This window comes from Rhinolophus ferrumequinum, chromosome 21, assembly GCF_004115265.2.
Source record: "Rhinolophus ferrumequinum isolate MPI-CBG mRhiFer1 chromosome 21, mRhiFer1_v1.p, whole genome shotgun sequence".
NCBI lineage: Eukaryota > Metazoa > Chordata > Mammalia > Chiroptera > Rhinolophidae > Rhinolophus > Rhinolophus ferrumequinum.
The window spans coordinates 14,913,624-14,937,657 of NC_046304.1; the positions used below are offsets into that span (position 1 = coordinate 14,913,624).

General features: G+C 50.0%; 1 protein-coding gene and 1 long non-coding RNA gene across 2 annotated transcripts in view; one reads left to right on the top strand and one right to left on the bottom strand.

The window, feature by feature from the left end:
• TRPV3 (transient receptor potential cation channel subfamily V member 3) overlaps positions 1-24,034 on the top strand; it is a 33,479-nt gene that overhangs the window by 4,474 nt on the left and 4,971 nt on the right. The window contains exons 3-14 of the mRNA XM_033091908.1: positions 4,389-4,493; positions 4,663-4,749; positions 5,472-5,626; positions 6,431-6,607; positions 11,883-12,023; positions 13,936-14,216; positions 15,898-16,074; positions 17,063-17,221; positions 17,929-18,030; positions 19,099-19,172; positions 21,204-21,369; positions 22,751-22,817. Of these exons, the coding sequence (XP_032947799.1) occupies positions 4,389-4,493; positions 4,663-4,749; positions 5,472-5,626; positions 6,431-6,607; positions 11,883-12,023; positions 13,936-14,216; positions 15,898-16,074; positions 17,063-17,221; positions 17,929-18,030; positions 19,099-19,172; positions 21,204-21,369; positions 22,751-22,817 (1,691 nt within the window). The remainder of the gene's footprint in view (positions 1-4,388; positions 4,494-4,662; positions 4,750-5,471; positions 5,627-6,430; positions 6,608-11,882; positions 12,024-13,935; positions 14,217-15,897; positions 16,075-17,062; positions 17,222-17,928; positions 18,031-19,098; positions 19,173-21,203; positions 21,370-22,750; positions 22,818-24,034) is intronic.
• LOC117014107 (uncharacterized) lies at positions 8,586-12,003 on the bottom strand. The gene is made up of 3 exons (XR_004421415.1): positions 11,867-12,003; positions 11,476-11,549; positions 8,586-9,090 (listed from the first exon to the last, which is right to left on the bottom strand). It is a non-coding gene; the product is annotated as an uncharacterized LOC117014107 (long non-coding RNA).

The following is a 24,034-nucleotide window of genomic DNA, read 5'->3' on the forward strand; positions in this document are numbered from 1 at the left end:
AAACTTATGTGTAAATAAGGAAGGCAATTCTGACCACTAAAAAAATAGATAGAATTGAAGGCACCAAGAAATCTTGGGGAGAGATTTTTCCTGAACTATCATGCAACTCCCCATGAGTAGGTGTCACTGTGACCATCTTATTGGGCCCTGGGCAAGGTGATGCCCTGGGACAGAGACGCACCCCGCCCCCCCATGAAAGCCGTGGAAGAGTCCTTGGGCATTTCTTGGGACAAAGCAGGTGAGATAGGCTCCTCCCTAGCGCTGGAGCTGCTCAGGGATAGTTCTTTGCCTTCAAAGAGACAGAAATGCAGGAGAAACGTGCACACCTGTCTGTTTACCTGAGTTCACAACACCCAGATGGTGTCCTTTGGTCTGGGCCAAAGATGAGGATAAACAAACAGCATGTGCTGCAGGTCAGGAGCCAGGATGTCACAAGACCTTGCTTGCCACCTGCCGTTGATGGCAGGTGAGAGGTGACATGTGCAGTGGCAAGTAGGGCAGGCATGGGACAGGCCCTCATGGTCCAGCAGCTCTCTGCACCAGGAGTCAGGTCCTGGCCCACAGTTGCGTTTTCTCCGGCCTGGCTCTCACCACTCTCCTTCGCAGCTCCCAAGACTTCCTTCCTCAGCCGCAGCCCTCACCTTCCTGCCGGGGAGGCTTCTCTCGTGTTGCTCTCTCTGCTTCCAGGCTTTCCCCAAACCGCAGGTCCATTTCAAGACCCAGATCAAATCCCACCCTGACAGAGCACAGAGCCTTGCCTGATCCCTCTCCTCGGCTGGAAGGACCGTCTCCTTCCTTGAGCCCCCATCGCCTCTCTGAAGAGGTAGCGTAGTTATTAGGATGATGTCTTAGCTCTGGTTGAAATCTCTGAGGACAGGGTCTCTGGAAAGGTCATCTCTTCCCTTCTTGTCCTCACATTTCCTACACAGAGCATACGAGTATAGCATAGGAGTATTCGTAGTTTTTGAGTCAGTGGGTGAGTCAGTGAGAGAGCAGGCAAGACGTAGAGAGAAGGAGTGGGTGAGTTGATGAGTAAGCAGCCCTGTGGCTTAGCAGTCCCTCAGCACGAGTGCGGACACTCCACGATGAGATAAGGACATGCTTCTTCTCCTCCCTCGGGCCCTCCGTCTCCAGTCTCCAGGCCCAGAGTGGACAGATGCTCTCATCGACAGATGCTCGCATCATTTGGTTTCCTGGATCATTCTTTTTTTTAAAAAAAATTTTATTGGGGAATATTGGGGGACAGTGTGTTTCTTCAGGACCCATCAGCTCCAAGTCATTATCCTTCAACCTAGTTGTGGAGGGCGCAGCTCAGCTCCAAGTCCAGTTGCTGTTTTCAATCTTTAGCTGCAGGGGGTGCAGCCCACCATCCCATGCGGGTACTGAACCGGCAACCTTGTTGTTAAGAGCTCGCGCTCTAACCAACTGAGCCATCCGGCCGCCCCTCCGGCAGCTCAGCAGCAGCTCGTTGTCTTTAATCTAGTTATGGAGGGCACAGCTCACTGGCCCATGTGGGAATCGAACTGGCAACCCTGTTGTTCAGAGCTCACGCTCTAACCAACTGAGCCATCCGGCCACCCCTCCAGGACCATTCTTGAGACTCCCGTGGGCTCTGGCAGGAGGCCCTGAGAAGGAGGGGATGTGGCAGAGAGGCAGAGGACCCCTCCTCAGCTTCTTATGCAAGACTGGGAGTGAGAAGTGAGGGCTTTGGGCAACTGAGAGCCCAGTGGGAGGCACTTGAGGGATGCAACCTCCCAACAACATTTACAGTGTAAGGTTGTATTGGTCTGTTTGCCTATTGGTCTGGCCCACCTGTCTTTCCATCTATTCCCCCATTTACTCACCCAACTACTAATTCCTCAGCCACGCTTCCTTTCCTTCCCTTCCTTTCCCTATTCTTTCCTTCATTCTTTCCTTCCTTCCTTCCTTCCTTCCTTCCTTCCTTCCTTCCTTCCTTCCTTCCTTCCCTCCTTCCTTCCATGCGTCCATCCATCCATCCATCCATCCATCCATCCTTCAGCCTTCCATTCGTTGTCTATCCATTTATTCACCTATCCACTCATCTGTCCATCTACACCACCAGCCATTATTCTTTTCACTCATTTATCTTCCACTCATCACCTATCCATCCCTCTGCTCAGCCATTTAATTAGGTCTTCTGAATGTCAGGACCAGTGTGGTGTTCTGGTGAGTCAAGGACGATGCAATTGTAGTTTTTGCCGTTGAGGAACTTACAAATATAGCTGAAGTAGAGTATCTAGAGTAAGAAAAGCAATGGCCTCACTGTGCTATGCCCTGGTCTAATCCTTGGGGCCAGTTCTGACCAACCCACTAGAACAGTAGCTCTGTGAGAGGATAGAGTTTGCCCACTTGTTCATGACTCTATCTCCAGCCCCTAGAACAGTGTCTGGCACATTATAGGTGCTCAATAAATATTTGTTGAGTAAATGTACTACTAAGGAGCCCAGACAGGAGAGCTTTGGGTGACTATTGCAGGGGAGGGGTGATCAGACTGGATGATCCCGGATGCCCCTTCCAGCTGGCCAGTCCATAAGTGGCCAGTCCTGCCCTGCTCCAGAGTCCAGGCCTTAGGGATCATCTGGCCCAACCATTCTCCATCCAGGTGAGGACATTTGACCCAGAGATGGCAAGTGACCATCTGGAGCCACACAGGAGGCAGAGGCAGAGCCCGACTAGAACTCAGGCCTCAGGCTCCCAGACAGGAGTTTATTCCTTTGTCTTCTCTTTTGGGAGAAGGATTTGATTTTAGGTCAGGTAAGAAAATTCCTCTTGATGGCCAGGAGGCAGGAGGGTGGGGGCCGGCGTGTCAGCCAGCACTGCCTCCCACCCCACTTAGGCCCATTTCTGGATTAGCGGAGCCTTTCTGGCTTGTCTGTGCCTGGAAGAGAGGAGAGGGATTCCCCAGGCAAGGCCTGTGGCTCCCTACTGTCCGCCCGCCCTCAGGAGGTGGCTATGTTGGGTGGCCTCTCTCTGTGGAGCTGGTTTGCTGGAAGCAGATCCGGAGGGCTGAGGGGAGAGCAGAGCAGCTCAGACAGTGGTGTGAGCTGTGAGCCCGGACATCAGGAGTCAGGTTCTCTGACTAACTTGGCTTCTCCCCAGAGGGGTGACTGTGGACGAGCTGCTTCTTCATACTGGGCCTTAGTTTCCCCATATGTAGAATGGGATCACCATCCCTCTCCTGCTGCCTTCCCTTCTGAACTTGATATGGATGGGACTGAACTTGGGAGCACTTCTGTGGTCTTGTGAGGAAGGGAGGGACTTGTTGATCCTTCTGGGCCTGGGAAGGCGGCTGGCAGCAGAGGTGCTTAGGAGAGAGAGGCCTGCTGGTCAGGAGGCCAGTGCCCGGGCCAGTTCGCAGAGCCAGTTCACAGAGCCAGCAGTTGTATGGCAGCAGCTGTGGGGTGGGGATGTTGCTGCAACAACCAAGGACAACCAAGGTCATCCTCAGCCTGATCCTCACCATCCTAGTTGTCAAGAGAAGGTGTGTCTCGGAGTGTGTGATTGTGGGTTCTGAGAGCATGTGTGTCCGCATTTGTGGGTGTCGGAGGCTGGCTGGGGTTGTGTCTGGCTGGGGAGTCACATCTTGGGTGTGTGTTTTGCCTCTCATGGGACCGTGAGTGTCTCTTTTTCCCTGAGGCTTAGCCAGGTCACAGGCCCTGGGCCCACGTCTCTCTTCTCCCCTCCCTGGAGAAAGCGGACCCTTCACTCGCCCTTCCACTTCTCACCTCCACCGTCCAAAGGGCTTTCCTGAGGTTCCCTTCCTGACAGGGGTTTCCAGCAGGAGTGATGACAGAAGGGGGTTGAAGGTGGGGGTGGGAAGTGCACCTGGGCCGCCAGTGTAACTCCAGCCCTTCCCTTCTCCCTCAAGAGCCAAGAAAGGCCCTTGCAGATCTCAGGGTCTAGGGACCTCTCCGGAAGTTCTGTGCTTCAGACCTGAGGGAGGAGGGGCCTTTGGGGGGCGGGGCAGATGATGGAGGAATTAGTTCCCTCGTGAGTCCTTTGCACCTGGAGGCAGATGCAGACAGGAAAACCCCCTCAGCTGGTAGGCCACCCCAAGAGAGACCACTGAGTTCACCTACCCAATATTTCTAGTGATGAGTCACCCAGACCCAGTTTTGATGCCAGACTCTACCACCTACTTGCTGTGTGACCTCAGGTAAGTTGCTTGACCTCAGAGCACCTGTGAAATGTGGGTGATAAGGATGGCACCCACCCCACAGGGCTGCTGTGAAGGTTAAGCAAGGGCACGTGGGCATGGAGTACAGCATGGAGCTGGTAGGTGGGCATCCTTGGCAGTAGGGCTGCTGGACACACAGGTGGACAGGCCTTGCCCTAGCTCTAACGGCCTTGCTTGGGTGTCCCCCCAGCGCATACTTCTTCTTGGAGATAGAAGGGTTCGAGCCCAATCCCACTGTCGCCAAGACCTCTCCCCCTATCTTCTCCAAGCCCATGGACTCCAATATCCGGCAGTGGTGAGTACAACCTGCCCCCCAGTCCCCTGCCCCCTGTCCTGGCCTGCCTTCAGCTCCAGTGGCTGAGCAGTGACTGGCCCTGGGCCACATGACCAGGCCTGGCTGTGGCATGCTATCATTGTCCATTTTGAAGCTTGTCCCTCTTTCTTCCCTTCCCCATTCCCGCTAGCCTCTCTGGCAATTGTGATGATATGGACTCCCCACAATCTCCTCAGGATGACATGGCAGAGACTCCATCCAATCCGAACAGTCCCAGGTGAGCCTGGCCCTTCCTCTCCTCCCACAGTGCCCCCCAGGCAGGTGCCAGAGGGACAGGCACAGGGACCCTGCAGGAAAGAGAAAGAAGCCACCATTCCTCGGGGCCGGTACACATGTCTGGACCCATGGCTGTGGTGTGTAGGAAACTTCGGCGGGAAAGGAGTATTATCTTTCACAAACTGTAAAAGTAATATCCATTCATTACAGCAGGCAGCAGAATGAGAACTTAATGCAATACCATATTCGTAAATGAGAAATACCTGCATATAAGCCATCAAACGTCAATGTGCATTTTGCAAGAACACATACAAACAAAGGATACACATCAGTGCATTACCATGGTTGCCTGTTTGGAGTGTGAGGGCAGGGAAAGGTAGATGAGAAGAATTCAAGCAACACAAAATACGAAAATGAAATTTCCCTTCCCCTAATTCCATACTTTCGAGGTAATCACTATTAACAGGTATATATCCTCCTGATCATTATATGTGTATCCAAATATATATTTTGATGGAATGTGATTGCATTTGGGTTAGAAGGGGAGGCTGCTCCAGGGGCCTGGGGCACTAATGGAGGGGATTTTAGGCATGTGACAGGCACGCAGAGATGTTGGAGGGCTGGTACAGTGCCCTACAGGCACACTGGCTCTGGCAGGCGAAGTGGGGAGAGCGTGGGGTGGTGGTGCATGTGTGGTGAGTTGGACAAATTTCCTGGCCTCAGTGCAAACCTGGCCAAAGAAGAACAGAGGCGAAAAAAGAAGCGGCTGAAGAAATGCATCTTTGCGGCGGTGTCGGAGGGCTGCGTGCAGGAGCTGCTGGATCTGCTAGTGGAGCTGCAGGAGCTTTGCAAGCGGCGCCGAGGCCTGGACGTGCCTGGTCAGTGGCTGGCCCTGGCACAGGGTGCAGGGCTAGGGGCCCTGCTTGGCTCCTACTGTCCACCTTCCCTCCCACCAACTCGTGGGGCTGGTGTGTAAGGAGCCTTGAATGCTGGACTAGGGACTTTGAACCTGATGCTGAGGGCAATGGGGAGCCACGGAGAGGCTTAGACAGGTGAAGGTCGTGGTCTGGCCACTGTGTGGAGGACGGGGGTGAAACTGGAGAAGGCCACTGTCCAGGCAGAGCTGGGACCCCAGCAGCAGGGCTGGGGGAGGGGGCACAGCACTTCGGGCAGTGGCACTGGCAGGACTCAAGGATACGGGCAGTGAGGGAGAGGAAGGAATCAGGTGGTGCCACGGGAGACTTGGTGATGTTGGAGCCTGAGCTGTCTTGGGGACTGGGGGAGTATCCGTTAGGGGGAGGCGATGAGCTCTATTTATAGACTACAGGAGGGGGCAGGCTGCAGATGTCAGGGTGTTAGCACTGAGGTGGACAGTGAGAAGCCATGCAGTGGGTGAGACGGCTTCCTACCTGGGAGAGGGGGAAGAAGCTAAAGAGTGAAAGCCCTCTGATAAGCTCTCATGGGCCTTGGAGAAGGAGCCAGCAAAGGAGAGGAAGAGGAGGGGGGACAGGGAGGGATGGGGGGGTGGGGAGGGAGGGTTGCAGACTCAGGGAGCCCAGAAGTAGGCATGGAGCAGGGTCCCAGGGTCTGAGGCTGCAGCTCCCACACCCTGGCCTCCCCTCCTTGGGGCTGGGAGGGCGAAGGGGCCTTCCTGTGGCTTCACCCTGTGACTCTGCCTGCAGACTTCCTTATGCACAAGCTGACGGCCTCGGACACTGGCAAGACCTGTCTGATGAAGGCCTTGTTAAACATCAACCCCAACACCAAGGCGATTGTGCGGATCCTGCTCGCCTTCGCGGAGGAGAATGACATCCTGGACAGGTTCATCAACGCCGAGTACACGGAGGAGGCCTACGAAGGTACCTGCCTAAGGGACGGGTGTGCCGACAGCGGGTGGGGGTCAGGCCATGCAGCGGAACTGCTGTCACTGACAGCCCAAAGAACACAGCGTGCCACATCGCAGACACTCCTCTCTTCCTTCCTTCATTCTGCAAATAATTTTGAGCACTGACCACGTGCCAGGCATTGTTTTTTGACACCAGGATGCAGTGGTGATCCAGACAGATAAAAGCCACTGCTCTAAATAAGGTAATTTTAGATGGAAAATGCTTTGGAAACAAAAGAAAAAAAGGTAATGTGACCAAAAGTAACTGGGGATGGGCAACTTTGGGAAGGATGGTCAGAGAGGTGACCTTGTATTATGAGACCTGTGTGATGAGAAGGATCCAGAACAAGGCAAGGGCAATAGCCTGAGATGCGAACGGACGCGGCACATTTGAGTGATAGAAAGAAGGCCGGAGGTGAGGTTAGGGAGCTCTGCGGGGCCAACACATAGCAACGGTTAGTATTACCGTCATCATTATTATTAACCCCTCATTTGGGTCTCAATTCTGTGGCTTTTCTCGTAGGTGGGCCAGGGAGTGTGCAGGGAAACCAAATTTGGGATAGTGTTTTCCTGCCCAGGAAATCCATTGTGAATAATCCGTGAGGAGTATCCTCGTTTGGGGTTTTGGAGACAGGAAACCTCCTGTTACTATATTATGAGATGCTTGTGGCAAAAATGATGGGCTCAAGAATAACTGGAGGCCACTTTGCTGATATGCCAGGGGGCACTACACACCTCAGCTTTTTGCAAATGAGAATTTAGCTTGGGCCCTTAAATTTTCTCATGGGAGAAAGTAACCTTATTTTTACTTATTTATTTAAGCTCTGCAGACTTTCAAAGGCTTTTTGTTATATATAAGAAAAAGTCAAGGATTGTGAAAAACTAGAAACTATGGAGTGAAGGAGGGGAAACCCAGGGAAGAGTGCTACAACTGAGGGTGGAACTGCACACTGAGCTCCCTGGTAATCAAAGCAAAGAAAGAAACTGGATGAGCTATATAATAGCCTGTCACTAGGAAGTTGACACAAGTCCTGTAGCCGGGTTGGTTTAGGCCAGTGCCTCAAGCTTCTCTGTCCTGACTCATCTCCCCTTCGGTTTCCTCCTTTCTTCTTGTCAGTATTACAGGGACTTATAGACTCCTATCAGCATGTTTTCCTTGAGGGTAAGGACGGAGCCTGTCTTCCCCATCGTGGATTCCCTGGTGCCCTTGGGGTCAAACATAAGAGGTTCTTAATAAATCCTTTTTGAATCAGTGAATAAATGAAGATTAGTGTCTCTATTAAGGCTTTGCTGTCCTGGCTGCAAATCCTTACCTCTCTCCTTTCTCTGCCCCTCCTTGTCTCTTCCTTCTTTCATAAATCTGCCTCTTGCTACTGGGGTTAGCGGGGGCTGTGGGCACCCTTTCTCTCTCTGCATGGTGGAAGGAGCCATTTTTTCCTGTCTTCCCAAACACCAGCCTCCCATTCTCCCCACTGATGGTACCTGCTGATACCTTGTCTTCCATGTTCTAGATACTCCTTGCCACCTGGAACCATCAGAGTAGCATTTTTCCTCACTTTGGGCAAGTCACCTTGCCTTTCTGAGCCTCAGTTTCCCCATTTGGCAGAGGCTAATATTTCCTTCTTATACTGCTAAGAGTATCTAATGATAACTTTAAAAATATTATTATTTTTAGCATTATATCAGAGGCTTTCAGAGACTTACTTATTTAAAAATAATATATTCAACTAAAAAATTTGATTAAAAATTTTAAACATATATTTGAGATATTAGCATAATGAATCTTTAGATATCCATCATTGAAATAATTCAGTTTTAATTACATAAAGGACATATGAATAGAATTTCTTGATAAAACATTAAAATATTTTAACGAAGTAAAAAAAATACTTTTACCCGTTCCCCACTTTCCTCTCCAGAGGTGTGTATGCTTTGAGGACTTCCCTAGACTCTTGACGTATATTTGTATGTGCACATAGAAATAGATAGCCTTATTTGTTTATCTATTTATTTAATATAGAATAGTATTATACTATTTACATTGTTCTACAAGTTGCTTGTTTTTGGATTGACTATATGTCTTAGACACCTTCTCATGTCAGAATGTTAAAGTCTGCTTCCTTTTTACCTGTTTTGTCTGAGTACAGCTGTACTGTGGCTAATTTCAGCATTCTGTTGACAGACATCCAGGTGGTTTCCAATTTTTCATTATGACAGTATCACAGTGCACATTCTTATCTATGACCCTGTGCACAATGTACACATATTTTAGGAAAACACTATGGAATTTCTGGGTTCAAGGCCATGCACGTTTAAAATTATAATGGTTATTGCCAAATTTGTCTCCAAAGGCTATTACTTTACTCTCCCCCCACCATTCACTAATTCTTCTTCTTCTTCTTCTTCTCCTTCTCCTCCTCCTCCTTCTTTTTCCTTTTTTTTTTTGGCTTTGCCCATCTGGTGGATGAAGAATAATAAGTCATTTTCCTGATTACCAGTGACTCGAATCTCTTCCACTTTCTTTATTGGCTATGTGTACTTGCTTCTCTGTGAGGTACTTAATACTCTTTTCTCAGTTTCCTTTCAGATTGTCTATTGATTTGTAGGGCTCTTAATATATTACGGATTTTTAAAAACATATTGTCTTTTTACATGTCTCAAATATTTTCCCCAGCCAATCCACTGCCTTTTAACTTTCTTTAAGCTGTCTTTTGAAATACGGAAATGTCTAATTTTTTTTTAAATTAATTTATTTTTTTTATTTTTTAATTTATTGGGGTGACAATTGTTAGTAAAATTACATAGATTTCAGGTGTGCAATTCTGTATCACATCTTTATAAGGAAACATGTCGATTTTTTCTTTATGGTTTTGCATTTTGGATCTTGCTTAAGAAGGTTTTCCTGGGCCGGCCGGTGGCTCAGGCGGTTGGAGCTCCACGCTCCTAACTCCAAAGGCTGCCGGTTCAATTCCTACATGGGCCAGTGGGCTCTCAACCACAAGATTGCCAGTTCAATTCCTCGAGTCCCGCAAGGGATGGTGGGCTCCGCCCCCTGCAACTAAAGATTGAACTTGGCACCTTGAGCTGAGCTGCCGCTGAGCTCCCAGATGGCTCAGTTGGTTGGAGCGCGTCCTCTCAACCACAAGGTTGCCGGTTCAACGCCCGCAAGGGATGGTGGGCTGTGCCCCCTGCAACTAGAAAACGGCAACTGGACCTGGAGCTGAGCTGCGCCCTCCACAACTAAGACTGAAAGGACAACAACTTGAAGCTGAACGGCACCCTCCACAACTAAGATTGAAAGGACAACAACTTGACTTGGAAAAATAGGCCTGGAAGTACACACTGTTCCCCCAATAAAGTCCTGTTCCCCTTCCCCAATAAAATCTTTAAAAAAAAAAATACTCCTTTAAAAAAAAAAAAAGGTTTTCCTTACTGAAAGGTTAGTTATAAACAAATTTTCCAATGAAAAAAAACTTTTTAAAAAAATTTTTATTGAGGATTATTGGGGAACAGTGTGTTTTCCCAGGACCCATCAGCTCCAAGTCCAGTCGTTGTTTTCAATCTAATTGTGGAGGGCACAGCTCAGCTCCAAGTCAAGTTGTTGTTTTCTTTTTCTTTCTTTCTTTTTTTTTAAATAAATTTTATTGGGGAATATTGGGGGACAGTGTGTTTCTCCAGGGCCCATCAGCTCCAAGTAGTTATCCCTCAATCTAGTTGTGGAGGGCGCCGCTCAGCTCCAAGTCCGTTTTCAATCTTTAGTTGCAGGGGGCGCAGCCCACCATCCCGTGTGGGAATTGAACCGGCAACCTTGTTGTTGAGAGCTCGCTCTCGAATCAACTGAGTCATCCAGCTGCCCCTCCGGGAAGCTCAGCTGCAGCTTGTTGTCAGCAATCTAATTGTGGAGGGCGCAGCTCACTGGCCCATGTGGGAATGGAACTGGTGACCTTGGTGTTACCTTGTTTCCCCAAAAATAAGACCTAGCAGGACAATCAGCTCTAATGCATCTTTTGGAGCAAAAATTAATATAAGACCCAGTCTTATTTAATATAAGACCGGGTCTTATACAATAATATAATATAATATAATATAATATAATATAATATAATATAATACAATACAATACAATACAATACCAGCTCTTCTATTAATTTTTGCTCCAAAAGACACATTAGAGCTGCTTGTCCGGCTAGGTCTTATTTTTGGGGAAACACGGAATGAGCACTGTGCTCTAACCAACTGAGCCAACCGGCCTGCCTAAATTTTCCAATTTTAAAACTGCTTAGTTCTTTAATCCACCAGGACTTTATTTTTATTTATGGTATGATGGCAGCTCTTTGGAAAATGCTGTTTCTAGTGGGACATTCTGAGACTATCTCCCCAGCCTTTTGCTCCCCTCCGTCTGGAGGTTCTGCAGGTTCCACTAACAGAGTCAATGTCCCTCCTCCCCCTTCCCACTGCTTGTCCCCTGTTTTGTTCCTCGGTCACAGGCACCAGCCACCCAGCTCCGAGTCCAGACACCAGGACCTTACCAGAGATGCCCTTTCTCCCCCAAACCCCACAGACCATCCTGAGGACACTTTCTCTAAGGGTCTTAGGGCTTCATTATCTCTCAACTGGAGCCACAGTTCTGCATAAGTCTGGGCTCCTTCTAAGACATCTTCCAATTTTGCAGCCAGAATGATCTGAAAATGCACGTGCACATAAACCCAAACTCTGGCCATGTTACTTTCCTGCTTCAATACCTTGTGGCCGACCTCCCACGGTCTTTAGGATGAAGTTCTAACCCTCTTAACCTGGCTTGTGAGGCCATAAGCTAGCCCCATCCAGTCCCTTTAAATTTACCGGGTGGCAGCTTAGAGGTCACTTCTGGGAAGACCGCTGACCCCCTGCTCTGGAACCACAGCGCCTCCACCTTCCTGTATGGTAGCACCTAATTCTCAGTGAGACTGTGTGCTTCTTCAGGACAAGTCAAAACTGCATCCTGTGTGCAGTGTATCCCACCCCCCTCCGGAGCAGAGCAGACACTCCATAAATATTCTTTGCTTTCATGCAAGAATGAATGAAGCAAAGGAGGAAGTTGGGACTCTTGGTAGCTGGCGACACACACCAGACAGGCAGCTGTTATTTCACTAGGATTCCGTGGAGGGTATGTTGGCCAGAAAGGGGAAAAAGTCAGATAGGGTCTGTCACCCAGTGTTGAATCCTCCACCCCCCACGCCGCCCCCGCACTCACCCCACCCTGTCCGCAGGGCAGACGGCACTGAACATCGCCATCGAACGTCGGCAGGGCGACATCACCGCGCTGCTCATCGCAGCTGGCGCCGACGTCAACGCCCACGCCAAGGGGGTCTTCTTCAACCCCAAGTATCAGCACGAAGGCTTCTACTTCGGTGGGTGTCGCCAGCCCGGCACGGGGTCGGGGGCCGGGTCCGGACGGTGGGCGGAGTCAGGGGCTGCCCCATCCGGCTCCAGCACTGTGGCCTTCGCCCCACGAGACGCAGGGCTGGCGGGCTGGTAGCTGGCGATTCCACTGAGAATTTCTCCCGTTTCCGGGAGGACAGAGCCGGACTAGGGAGGGCTCCAGTCCATCTGAACTGGACCGCTAGGGCGTACGGGAGAGGGAAGGGCTGGGGCGTGGGGAGGGAGCTGGAACCTGCAGTCCCGAAGAGTCACCTGGTGGTCTTAGAGGGCACGCAAGCCTTCACCTGAGCAGCCCTCTGCAGGGAACGAGACGAGAGAGAGAGAGAGGGAGAGAGAGAGAGAGAGAGAGAGAGAGAGAGAGAGAGAGAGAGAGAGAGAGAGAGAGAGAGAGAGAGAGAGAGAGAGAGAGAGAGAGAGAGAGAGAGAGAGAGAGAGAGAGAGAGAGCCCTAGTTCACAGGCGAGGTGAGAGGTTCTGAGAAGGCAGAGGACTTGCCCCAGTATCGTAAGGAGCTGACGTAGGCTTCCTGGCTGTCAGCTCTGGCCTCTGTTCCCCATGCTCAGTGTTTCTCAGGACTGCAGACAAGGAGTCACAATGAGAGTATGAAAATTCCCTGACCGACACCTTAGGGAGTCCAAAAGCAATTGGGGTTACGATGCTCTAGGTGAAAAAAAATTTTTTAATGTGGAATTTCGATACAGTGAAATTCACCCATTGTAACGTACAGTTCTAGTTCTATTCCTTTCCACACATGCATACCACTGTGGTCAGGACAGGGAACCAACAGCTCCATCACACCAGAAAGTTTCCTGGTACAACTTTGCAGTCAACCCCTCTTCCTGACCAACAACCCCTGACCTGTTTTCTCTTCCAGGTGGTTTTTTAATCAGTGAGACTAAATGGATCTGGGTGGCCTTGAGGACAGGGTCTTGTCCAGTCCATTGCCCAGCATAGGACCTGATTGGAGCCAGTGTAGGGAAACATTTGTTGGGTGGGATGAAGAGACGGGACAGGAGAGAGTTTGGGAGGGAAGCAGCAAGAGACCTGCTGTCCAATCCTGGTTCTGCCTCAGGCTTGCTGTGTGACCTTGTGTGAGTCACCTACGTTCTCTTTTCTTAACAAATATTTGAGCACTTACTATATATATCAGGCACTGTTCTAAGTGTTTGAAATATATCAGGGAACAAAACAAAGCCCTCATGGAACTAACATTCTAGATGGGAAAGAACATCAACACTAAACATAATAGCTTGAACATTATGTAATATGTCAGAAAAGGATAAGTGCGATTGAAAAAATAAAAAGTACAGCAGGGGAAGTGGAAACAGGAGTTCTGGGGCAGGAAAGAGGTGGATTTCAATTTTAAATACGGCAGGTAGGGTGACTCATTGAAAATGTGACGTTTGAACAGAGGCTTGAAGGAGGTAAGGGGCTGAGTGATGCAGATATCTGAGGAACAGCACTGCAAGCAGAGAGCATAGCGAGTGCAGAGGTCCTGAGGCAGGAAAATTCCTGGTGTGTTTGAGGAAAAGGAAGAAGGTCCTCGTGGCTGGAAGGAAATGAGGGAGAGAGGAAGAGATAGAAGATGTAGGGCCTTGTAGGCTCTTGTTGAAACTTGAGCTCTTGAGCTTTCATTCTGGGTAAATTGAGCCTTATGTGTTAGAAGGATCAGTCTGGCAGCTGTGCTGAGGATAGAGTGTTGGAGGGCAGTTGGGGGGTTATTGCAATGATCCAGCTTCAGTCTCTTCTCGCACCAGGGGGAGCTAGGGAAAGGAAGAGGGAATCTCAGGGGTCAGTTCTGCTGAGATGGTCACGATATGGTCTTCACTCCTGGGACCCTGGTCCACGAGTGAGCTGAGTCCCCATGCTCCCCCTCTCCCAGGTGAGACACCCCTGGCCCTGGCAGCATGCACCAACCAGCCAGAGATTGTGCAGCTGCTGATGGAGAATGAGCAGACAGACATCACCTCGCAGGACTCACGGGGCAACAACATCCTACACGCGCTGGTGACGGTGGCCGAGGACTTCAAGAAGCAGAATGACTTCGTGAAGCGCATGTATGACATGATCCTGCTGAGGAGTGGCAACTGGGAGCTGGAGACCATGCGCAACAACGACGGCCTCACGCCGCTGCAGCTGGCTGCCAAGATGGGCAAGGCCGAGGTGGGGCTTGGGGGCAGGTGGGAGGCGGGAGGCACTCTGCCATCTGCCAGCCCTGGGGCCCCACAGGTCACACCTCAGCCCAGGGAAGGTCTCAGCCTTAGCTGCGGAAGTGCAGTTGTGGCCTGAGATGGATTTGCTCTGAGTGACCACACAGAGCCACTGAGCTGCAGCGTGTGGCCCACCCATTGGATTTCAGTCCCTGGCACTCCCTGTTTCCATCTCCTGCCCTGGGACCCTCCTCACTGGGGTCAGAATGGGGGAGCCTTAAGGCTATAGTGACATAACATCTCAAATGCCTCATGGCTGAGGATTCTTGCATGGCAAGGCACTGAGCGGAGGCTGAGTGTTTGACCCTCGAGGGCTTCAGCCTCTCATGAGGACAGGGGTTGCAGAATGGCTGCTCTGGCTCCAGAGCCGATGGGCTGCTGCTCCCCAATTCTGGAGAGACTCCATTCTGTGCATCAGGTTGAAACTCTGAGCCAAGTTCTCAGCAGAGCATGTGGCTGCTTATGGCCTCTTGTGCGCTGTGTGATGTGGCCGTGGACTCAAGGCTTAACCGGGAGCCTTGGTGGAGACTTGTGCTGGGGTGAGCTCGAATCTCTACTGGTGGCTGGAGCCATGCTTGGTCTGAGATCAAGGTGGGGGTGGGGAGCGGGTGCCCTTAGGGCATTGGGTCCTGTCCCAATGGGGCCCACAAAGGACCTTTTCATTCACTTGTTGGGGGAGGAGGGGATGGAGAATGGCTTTGACAGACGAGGAATTGTGTTTCTCCCCCACCCCCAACCCCATCTCCCCACCCCTCACCCCTGTTCTTAAGACACAGACCCTGTCTGTGGGAGACCTGTCCCATACCTAGGGGCTCTCTGCCTGGGCTGCGGAGACAAGCTTCCCATATGAGATGAGATGGAAATCCCACTGGTTCAAGTGAGATCAGGGCTCTAACATTGCTCTCCCCAATTGGCCCTTCCTCTTTGGCCTTACGTTAGTGCCCTGGGAAGTCCTAGTCCCCCTCCTAGGGGACCCCTGGGCTCAGCTTTCGGGGAGTAGTGAGTTGGACAGCCGTGACTCTCAGTCTTGCCTGCACTTTAGAACCATTCAGAAGCTTTACAAGATACAAATGCCTGGGCCCCCTTCCAGAGAGTTGGATTGGATTAGTTGGTGGTGTGGGAGTTTTTAATGTTCCCAGGGACCCAATGCACAGCAGTTTGAGCATCACTGACTTAGAGAGTGGGGCCCCTGGCTTCTCTGTAAGGCTGGCGTCTTGCATCATCCTATGTCTGGCTAGAGCAGTGAGCCTCAACTGGCGAGGTCTTGACTGAAGGTGTGATGGGGAAGCTGGAAAAACTTGTAGCTTTGTCTCAAATCCAGGCCAAACAGAAATTGTTTCTCAGAATTGTCGGTTTTTGGATTCTTCACTGTACAGGGTGTTATGAACTGATGGTGCAGCTTTCTGCAGTGTGCAAAGGGCCTTTGCACCTTTTGTCTCTGGTATTCATAATCCCCAGTGAGATGGGCAGAACGGCAAGCTTCTAGCCTATTCCACAGATGAAGCCGGGCCCCGAGGTCATGGCATCAGACACAGAGGCAAGACTCAATCCATCCTTGGTGGGAGCATCTTCCAGTCCCTGTTGGCTTCAAGCCCCTTTCTGTGGCTAATGGTTGTTCCTCTTCTTGTCCCCAGATCCTGAAGTACATCCTCAGTCGTGAGATAAAGGAGAAACCGCTCCGGAGCCTGTCCAGGAAGTTCACCGACTGGGCATATGGGCCTGTGTCGTCCTCCCTATATGACCTCACCAATGTGGACACTATGACCGACAACTCAGTGCTCGAAATCATTGTCTACAACACCAACATTGATGTGGGTCTCCCGGGTGGGCTGGGAAAGGGCAAGGGACAGGGGTTGGGCCTTAGGCCAAGGATTCCAGGGGCACTGGGAAGACCCCATGCCACTAGCTGTGCATATCTGCAATCCCCCATTCCTTTGGCTCAGTGGGTGGAGTCAGCACAGAATGGGCGGGGCCTGTGCTGGGCTCACATGTTCCCAGCTGTCCTTGAGTGCGGTCTCCTGGCCCCAGAATCCTGGACAGTGTGGGGATGGGTCGTTGGTATTGACTTCTCCATCTTGTGTCTCCCCCACTTACCTAACTGGTTCTATATAGCCAGGCTCAGAATTTTCTTTTCCCTAAAGAAAAGAAAAATTTTCCCTAAACCTGGCCCCAAATGAGGCACAGCTGGAGCAATCAGGGAGGTTTGCCTGGAGGAGGCAAGAGGTAGAGGTTGGTGAAACTGGAGGGGGAAAGAAAAGATCCACAGTGAGAAGTTTTTGGCTCTTGGCGGGAAGTGAGGCAGCAGTCTGGATCTCCATCCTTCACATTTTACCAAGTTGTGCTTCCCAGAGCCTACTTTGTCCATGGTCTCCGTGGACCCTCATAGCAGCCTGGTAGGTAGGGCAGTTTGATTGACATCAGTTGTATAGGTAGGAGACCGAGGCTCAGAGAGGGTCAGGGGCTTTCCTAAGGTTACACAGTGAAGGGGGCCCGAGTTGAGGCCAGAACCCCTGTCACACTCCCTGCCCCCCTCTAGCCTCACTCCTCCCTGAGCATCAGGTCCGCCTGTTGGAAGCTCAGTTCCTGTGGCATTTGGCTGCCACCTGGGCCCAGTGGCAAGGAGTCTCAGGAGCTGGAAATTACCCTTCTGACCTTTCCAGCCAAACCAGTCCATTGGACATAATGAGTGGCCCCTCTGCTGGGGGCCGTGCTGACTCAGGGCTCCCTTTGAAATGAGGGCCTTTGACAATGGTCTGCCCTCCCCTCATCTCCATGGTGACTGTGGTGATCTATCCTCAGAACCGGCACGAGATGCTCACCCTGGAGCCCCTTCACACGCTGCTGCGTGAGAAGTGGAAGAAGTTTGCCAAGTACATGTTCTTCCTGTCTTTCTGCTTCTATTTCTTCTACAACATCACCCTGACTCTCGTCTCTTACTACCGACCCCGGGAAGAGGAGGTATGTGGGCCCCTTATGGGAGGTATGGGGTAGTCAGAGCTGCAGGAGCTTGGAGACACCCCATGTGCAGATGGGGAAACTGAGGCACAGAGCGGCCAAGAGCCCTGCATGGGCTTCCCCAATTGTTGTCCTTCACTGTTTCTAGGGAACTAAACATGTCTCAGTGCTTAGCTGAGCTAAGCCCCAGGTGCTCAGCCCCATGGTCTGAGAGCTGGAGGGTAAGGAGACCCAGGCCCTACCCAGGCTCTGTCTAAATCTGGAGCTGATTGGGTGTTTCTCTGAGGACCACAGGAAATGGGAGGAGGAGGAGGTCACTTGGACAAGCTTTCACAGCACCCTGGGCCTCAGTTTCCCATCTATTAACCGGGACACAGAGTTTCAGCTTTAACTGTGCCATGAGGCCCTGTGAGTGTCTGGAATTAGATGGTTTCTAGAACAGACAAATGCCATGAGGTCTGAGGGCTGTTAGTGTGTGGACTGGTTCAGGTTCCTCACTGTAGAGTTCTGGGTTTCCACCAAGGATGGGGAAGGCAAGGGTAAGGGGCTGCCGTTCCTTCTGCCACCCCGTACAGATTGGGCTTCCTGCTGGCTCCTAGCCTGGCACGAGGGTTCGGCAGGTGTACGTGCATGTTTCCTCCAGAGCTGGCACTACCCCTGGTCTCCTCACTCCCCATCCAGCACTGCCCGTTCCCTTTTCTTTACCCCAGGCTCTCCCACACCCCTTGGCCCTGACACACAATATGGGGTGGCTGCAGCTCTTAGGAAGGATGTTCGTACTCATCTGGGCCACGTGCATTTCTGTGAAAGAGGTGAGTGGGCCACTTAACCCTTCCAGACCGGTGTGCGATGCGGGCAGGTGACAGCAAGCCTGGCTTCTCTCCCGTCCTGCTCTGCCATCACTGCTCGGGGGATCTGGGGAGCCATTTTCTTTCTAAGCTTTAGGTTTCTTAGTTACAAAATGGGAATAAATAAATAAGCAGACCTATCTTACCTACTTCATCTGTGCACCCCTCCATCTGTCTATCTATCCGCCATTTATCTACCCTCCCAGCCACAGTCACCCATCTTCTTCTCCCCTCCATCCATTCATCCAATCACCTGCCCTCTCTCATCGACCCAGCCACTCATTCATCCAATCAAATGCCCACTCATCCTTACCCACTATTCTTCCATCCTTTCATCTTTCCATCTGTTTATCAGTCAACCACTTGATTGATCCATCCATCCATCTATTCAATCAATGAATCAACAGGTATATTCTGAACACTTTCTATAGGTGGAGCCCTGGGAGAGGTGATAGGGAGGGAGAGGGATTGTCCTCTTTGAGCTCACAGTCTGGTAGGGGATTTCAGAGGGACACAAACATCTAGACTTTGGGCTAGACTACGAAAACCCGCATTGGGTTCAGAGGAAGAGAGATGACTTCTCTGGGGACAGGGAGGGAGGGAGGGAAGGCTTGAAGTCAGAGATGGTAGTTACTCTGGTAGGACGGGGGGGGGGGGGCATGAGGACGTGGAGGAGAAGGTCATTACAGGGCAGGTGTGGGGAACAGCATGAATGAAGGCTCTGAGGCGGGAAAGTGAGGCGGCTGTATTTGAGGAATGGCAGGTAGCTACATGGTTGTGCTGCTTTGCAGGTTCCGGGGTGAGGATGAGGGTGAGAGTGGGAAATATAAGAAGACTTAGGGGCGCATGCACTCTTTCTCTGGGTCCTCCTGTGTCCCCCAGGCACAGGTGCCCCACTGTGCCCCTCACCTGGGCTCTGGCTGGGCCTTCACACGCTGAGTCTTGGTCCTGAGGAAACACCTGCTCTGTCAGATCCCCCAATGAGGGGCACAAAGAGGGTGCATGCAGCTTTTCCTTCCTTTCTGGCCTCAGGGCATCGCGATCTTCCTGCTGAGACCCTCAGATCTGCAGTCCATACTCTCAGATGCCTGGTTTCACTTCGTATTGTAAGTACATCTGTCCCCTTGGTCACCACCTCGCAGGCAGGGCTAAAGTCCTATATGGTGGCTGCTGTGCCCTTCTGCAACAGCTGTCACCGTGCCCCAGTCATTCCGCCATAGTCGCATGACCAGGGACCTCCCCTCTAACTTTTGCTAAGAGAGATACATAGATGCCCTTGGAGAGGTCCAGTAAACCCTAGGACCCACCATCTAGCTGCAGTGATGGCTGACTGCCCCCTGCCACAGAGCCCCGGGTGGCAGACAGCATGAAGAGGTTTAAGGGTGCTGTTTACTTTTTTTTATGAAGGGTTCCAGCCCAATTCCTCCAAGTTGCATGGGGGCTAGAAGTTGCCATCTTGGACCCTGGCAGATCAGGGCTGGGAGGTACTTGAGAAACCGTTGAGTCTCATCTGAAGGCATGAAAACCGAGGCCCAGACCAGAGAAATGAGTCACTCACCGTCACTCGGAGCGTCAGTGGTGTCAAAGCCAGCCTCGGCCTCCCAGTCCTCTGCTCCCCACGCTAGTGCAGGCTTAGTTACCATAGGGCCCCAGCCAGAAAGCCCAGCTCAGCCCTGTCTGAGTGAGGTCTTGTACACTGGACACCAGAGGCTTACGTGACCTGTCTCTAAATGAGCAGAGGCGGATTCAGCTTTGCTGCCATGTGAATGGAACAGAGTCTGCAGCCCCGGTTGAAGAATGTCAGCTCCATAGCTCTGTAGACGCCACTGAAGTCCCTCTTCTGAGTATTTGGGAGGCTGTGTATATAGGATCTTGAATCGTGGCCTGATGTTTCCAAATACCTAGGTGTTTTATTAAGTATGTGCCTGCCTTCCGGAGGCATGAGTTCTTCATCCCTGTGGGTGACTGGGGCGCCCAGAAATTGCACTGAATGGACAGGCCAGGTGCAGCCCTGCCCATGATACGAACCACATGGGAGTATGTCACCTTTGCGAAAGTATGACGAAGCCAGAGAAAAACCCATTTACGTCGCCACCAATGCATTGGCCTGCTCCTCTGTGTCTTAGTTGTTGTGTTAGCGTAGAAGAAAGTGTAGCTGTGCTTCCTCCCTTTAGTCCCCAATACACCCCCATTTGCTTTTCACTGCATGAGACAAACAAGGTTGCCTGTGTCCTCACTAACTAGCTACATATTCTTTTTTTTTAGCTGCATATTTTGTAATGGTGGGGCTACCTGCTGTTATAAGCCAGAGAGAGTTTGGATCTAGACGTCTGCATAACTGATGGTGCACATACTGTTTAAGAGTAGATTTTGATCTTGTATATTTGGTATATATTGTACTCAAAATTTTTTCAGTTGTGGGAAAATACACAAAACATAAAAGTTACCATCTTACCCATTTTGAAGCATGCAGTTAGTTCAGTACTGTTAAGTATATTCACGTTGTTGATAACTCTCCCTATTCCTTTCCCCCCAGCCCCTGGTGACACCATTCCACTTTCTGTCTCTATGAATGTGACCACTCTAAGGACCTCGTACTTGTATAAGTGGAGTCATACAGTATTTGTCTTTTTGTGACTAACTTATTTCACTTAGTGTGTATCATGCTTTTTTAAAAAGTAAAAAGTAGGTGTTGGGGACTTTTGTTATGATTGGTTTGTAAGTATCATTTTGGCTAAGAATGCAATCATTCACTGCATTCTCCGTCTACCCCAGTGGTTCCACAATCTATATGAGAATCAGAAATCATGTGGGTGGTTTAAAAAGTACACAATCTCCTGGGCCATACTCCACATCTTGTCAACCAGAATCTCCTGTGGCCCTGGCGATCTGTGTTTTTAAAAAGTCTGCTGCAACCGGCCTGCTGCTGGTCCTGACTTACATCTGGCGTTGGGGTTTGGATTTCAGACGTAGTCAAGTGGGGCTGGGGCAGCCTTCTCTGTCTCTCCAGCATCAGCTGGGACAGAGTCAGCACCACCAGTGTGATGGTTCAGGGATTAAGGGAGGTTGGGAGTTGGAATATCTGCCCTGATGCTGAGAAGTAAGTAAGGCCCTTGTCTCCTGTGTCTCCTGAACAGTTTTATCCAAGCTGTGCTTGTGATACTCTCTGTCTTCTTGTACTTGTTTGCCTACAAAGAGTACCTCGCCTGCCTCGTGCTGGCCATGGCCCTGGGCTGGGCGAACATGCTCTACTACACACGGGGGTTCCAGTCCATGGGCATGTACAGCGTCATGATCCAGAAGGTGTGTTGGGGGGCCTCCGAGCATCAGAGACACGCTGGCCGAGAGGGCCCTCAGACAGTGTCCATGTTCCAGAAAGGGAAACAGGTCTGGAGAGTAAAAACAATTTGCCCAAGGGACAGGCCACTGCTCTTTCTCCTGAATGCCACTGTCTCCATTTGCCTTTGGTCAGCTTTAAATGTCCAGACCTTGAAATGCCTGGGCTTGTTGGGCATTTGGGGAGGGATATACTTTGTGAAGGGATGGTCTCACCCCAAGCAGTGGTGTGCTGCTAAGTATTTAACAACCAGCTCTCTGGGAAACATACACACACACACACACACACACGTTTTTTATAAAATGTACTATGTAAAGGATGTGTAGCATATAATTTACAACAATAAAATATACAATACTCTTTATTGTAAATTCCACATAGCTAGTTGAGTCTCGCAGAATAATTATAATTATAATAATCAACTGATGTTGATTTTTGTTGAACTCTTATATCTGTTGCCAACCTATGGTTGCAACTGACAAATGAGTGTTATTCCATCATAAATGTTGGTTGATATTCTTCTTTCTTTTAAGGAGTTAGATGAAGGGGAGACAGTGAAGACTTATGTTGAGACTTCAGTTGTTTGTCTGTGATGTGAGCCACGTGTTGGCTGAATGGGATAATAGGTCTTAAACACTAGAAGATTATTTCATTAATGTTATTGTGCTATTCGCAATGTAGCAGCTACAGATATGACACATTTTTAAGTTTAATCTGCTTTAACATTTTCTCCATCACTGTCTTCAGTCTAGATCTAGACAATCAACAAAACAATGAGTCAATCTCTGATTTGTAGCATTCACCAATTCCTATGGTGTAAATACTCCACTCTAACTGATTTCAAGCTACCAATGTGACATCACTGAACACGGAGCTGGGAAGAGATGGACAGTAACATTATTAATAGTATTTGCACCATATGGCTACGATAGATATACAAAACCTTAAGAGCATAGATAATTGTAAAACAACTAAGAAGTGATGGGTTTGAAATATTTATTATCTCTGTTTTAATATAATTTATTTACTTATAAGTTTATATTCAATTTTTCATGAGGGCTGTGTTTAACAACCAGTTCACAAAATTCGTGAACGTGTAATAATCAGCTCTCATGAGCTGGTTTGAGCTGGCTCCAGCACATCACTGCCCCTGGGAAGTGTGAGAATTCCAGATGTGAGACTCTATGAAGAATGGTGCTCATGGACAAGGGACAGAGACAGAGAGTGTGGAGGGACGTGGGAGGGCAGGTTAGGGTGGGAGCCTGGGGAGCGTGGGAAGCACTGACATCAGTACACCGTGGATGTGCACAAAGACCTTACCCTCCAATCTTGGTTCTTTCTTTGTAGGTCATTTTGCATGATGTTCTGAAGTTCTTGTTTGTATATATCGTCTTCTTACTTGGATTCGGAGTAGGTAATTGATTTATAAATACTAGTAACTTCCACATTTGTAAAGTACTTTACGAGTATACAGATGCCAAAATGACAAAGCACGTTGCAGCCTCAGCAACAATTATATGAGCTACCAGCAGAGCCTTTGCTGAGCTTAGCATTTTCCAAGCATTATCTTTTTACTTGTCTCAACATCTCAATCAAGGGGAAAACATCATCCCTGATCATAAAGTAACTGAGGCTTAGATCCCAGGATTTGAACCAGGCCTGTCACTCTTATCCTTCCCCACTGTGGGACAGGCCTCCCGCTTTCACATCCAGCCGTGTGACTCTCACAAGCTGAGACAGGCTGGGCAGGTGTGTTTTTGGCCCCTTGCAACAGATGGGAAAACTAAAGTTCGCAGAAACTTGATTGATCGTTTTTGAAAAATGAAAGTAAATTAATGCATCGAGGTAACTTTCTTTGGCCCTCCACATTATGTTTCTCTCACAGTTTGTTTCCGATAGATCTGTGAGAGCCTCTGGTCTTCTGGGGACCAGGGATAGGGAGCCCCTTCTTAAAACCTCTCCATTTACAACAGAGGGAACTGCACAACCTGATTTTACTTCTACCCTCTGCATGGGAGACACATTTCCTTTGTTTTTTTCTTTTTTCCGCCCATGACAGTTTTTTTACCCCAGTAATCATTGGCATTTGAAATTAGGCAGATGCTCCCATCTGCCCAGGACTTTTCCTGTGTCATAATTTGCTTATTTATTTGATCCTTCTCTTGCTTGTTTATTCATCCATTCATTTACTTACTCATTAATCTGAGTAAGTAAATCCATCCATCCATCCATCCATTCATCCATCCATCCATCCATCCATCCATCCATCCATCCAGCTAGCCAGCCAGCAGCCAGCCAGCCGGCCAGCCAGCCGGCAATGAGCCACTGCTATCGTGAACTGGAAAGAATAGTAGAAAGGACCTTGGCCTTGACCAGGAGATCTCACTCCAGAGCATTCGGAGGACACTCAGTACATCACAGTGTTGGGGAGATGACCCAGACTACAGGAAGTCAGGAGCTCAAAGTCTAGCTGGGGAGCCAGGGACACACATAGATTATAACTGACAACTCTGCAAGGCTGTGAGTGATTGACAGGCGAATGGTGGGGTAGAAGAGGGAGAGAAGAGTACGGGCTTTGTAAGGCAGGAAAGGCTTTCTGCAGGAGGTCAAGGAAGTGAACCAGCTTGATGA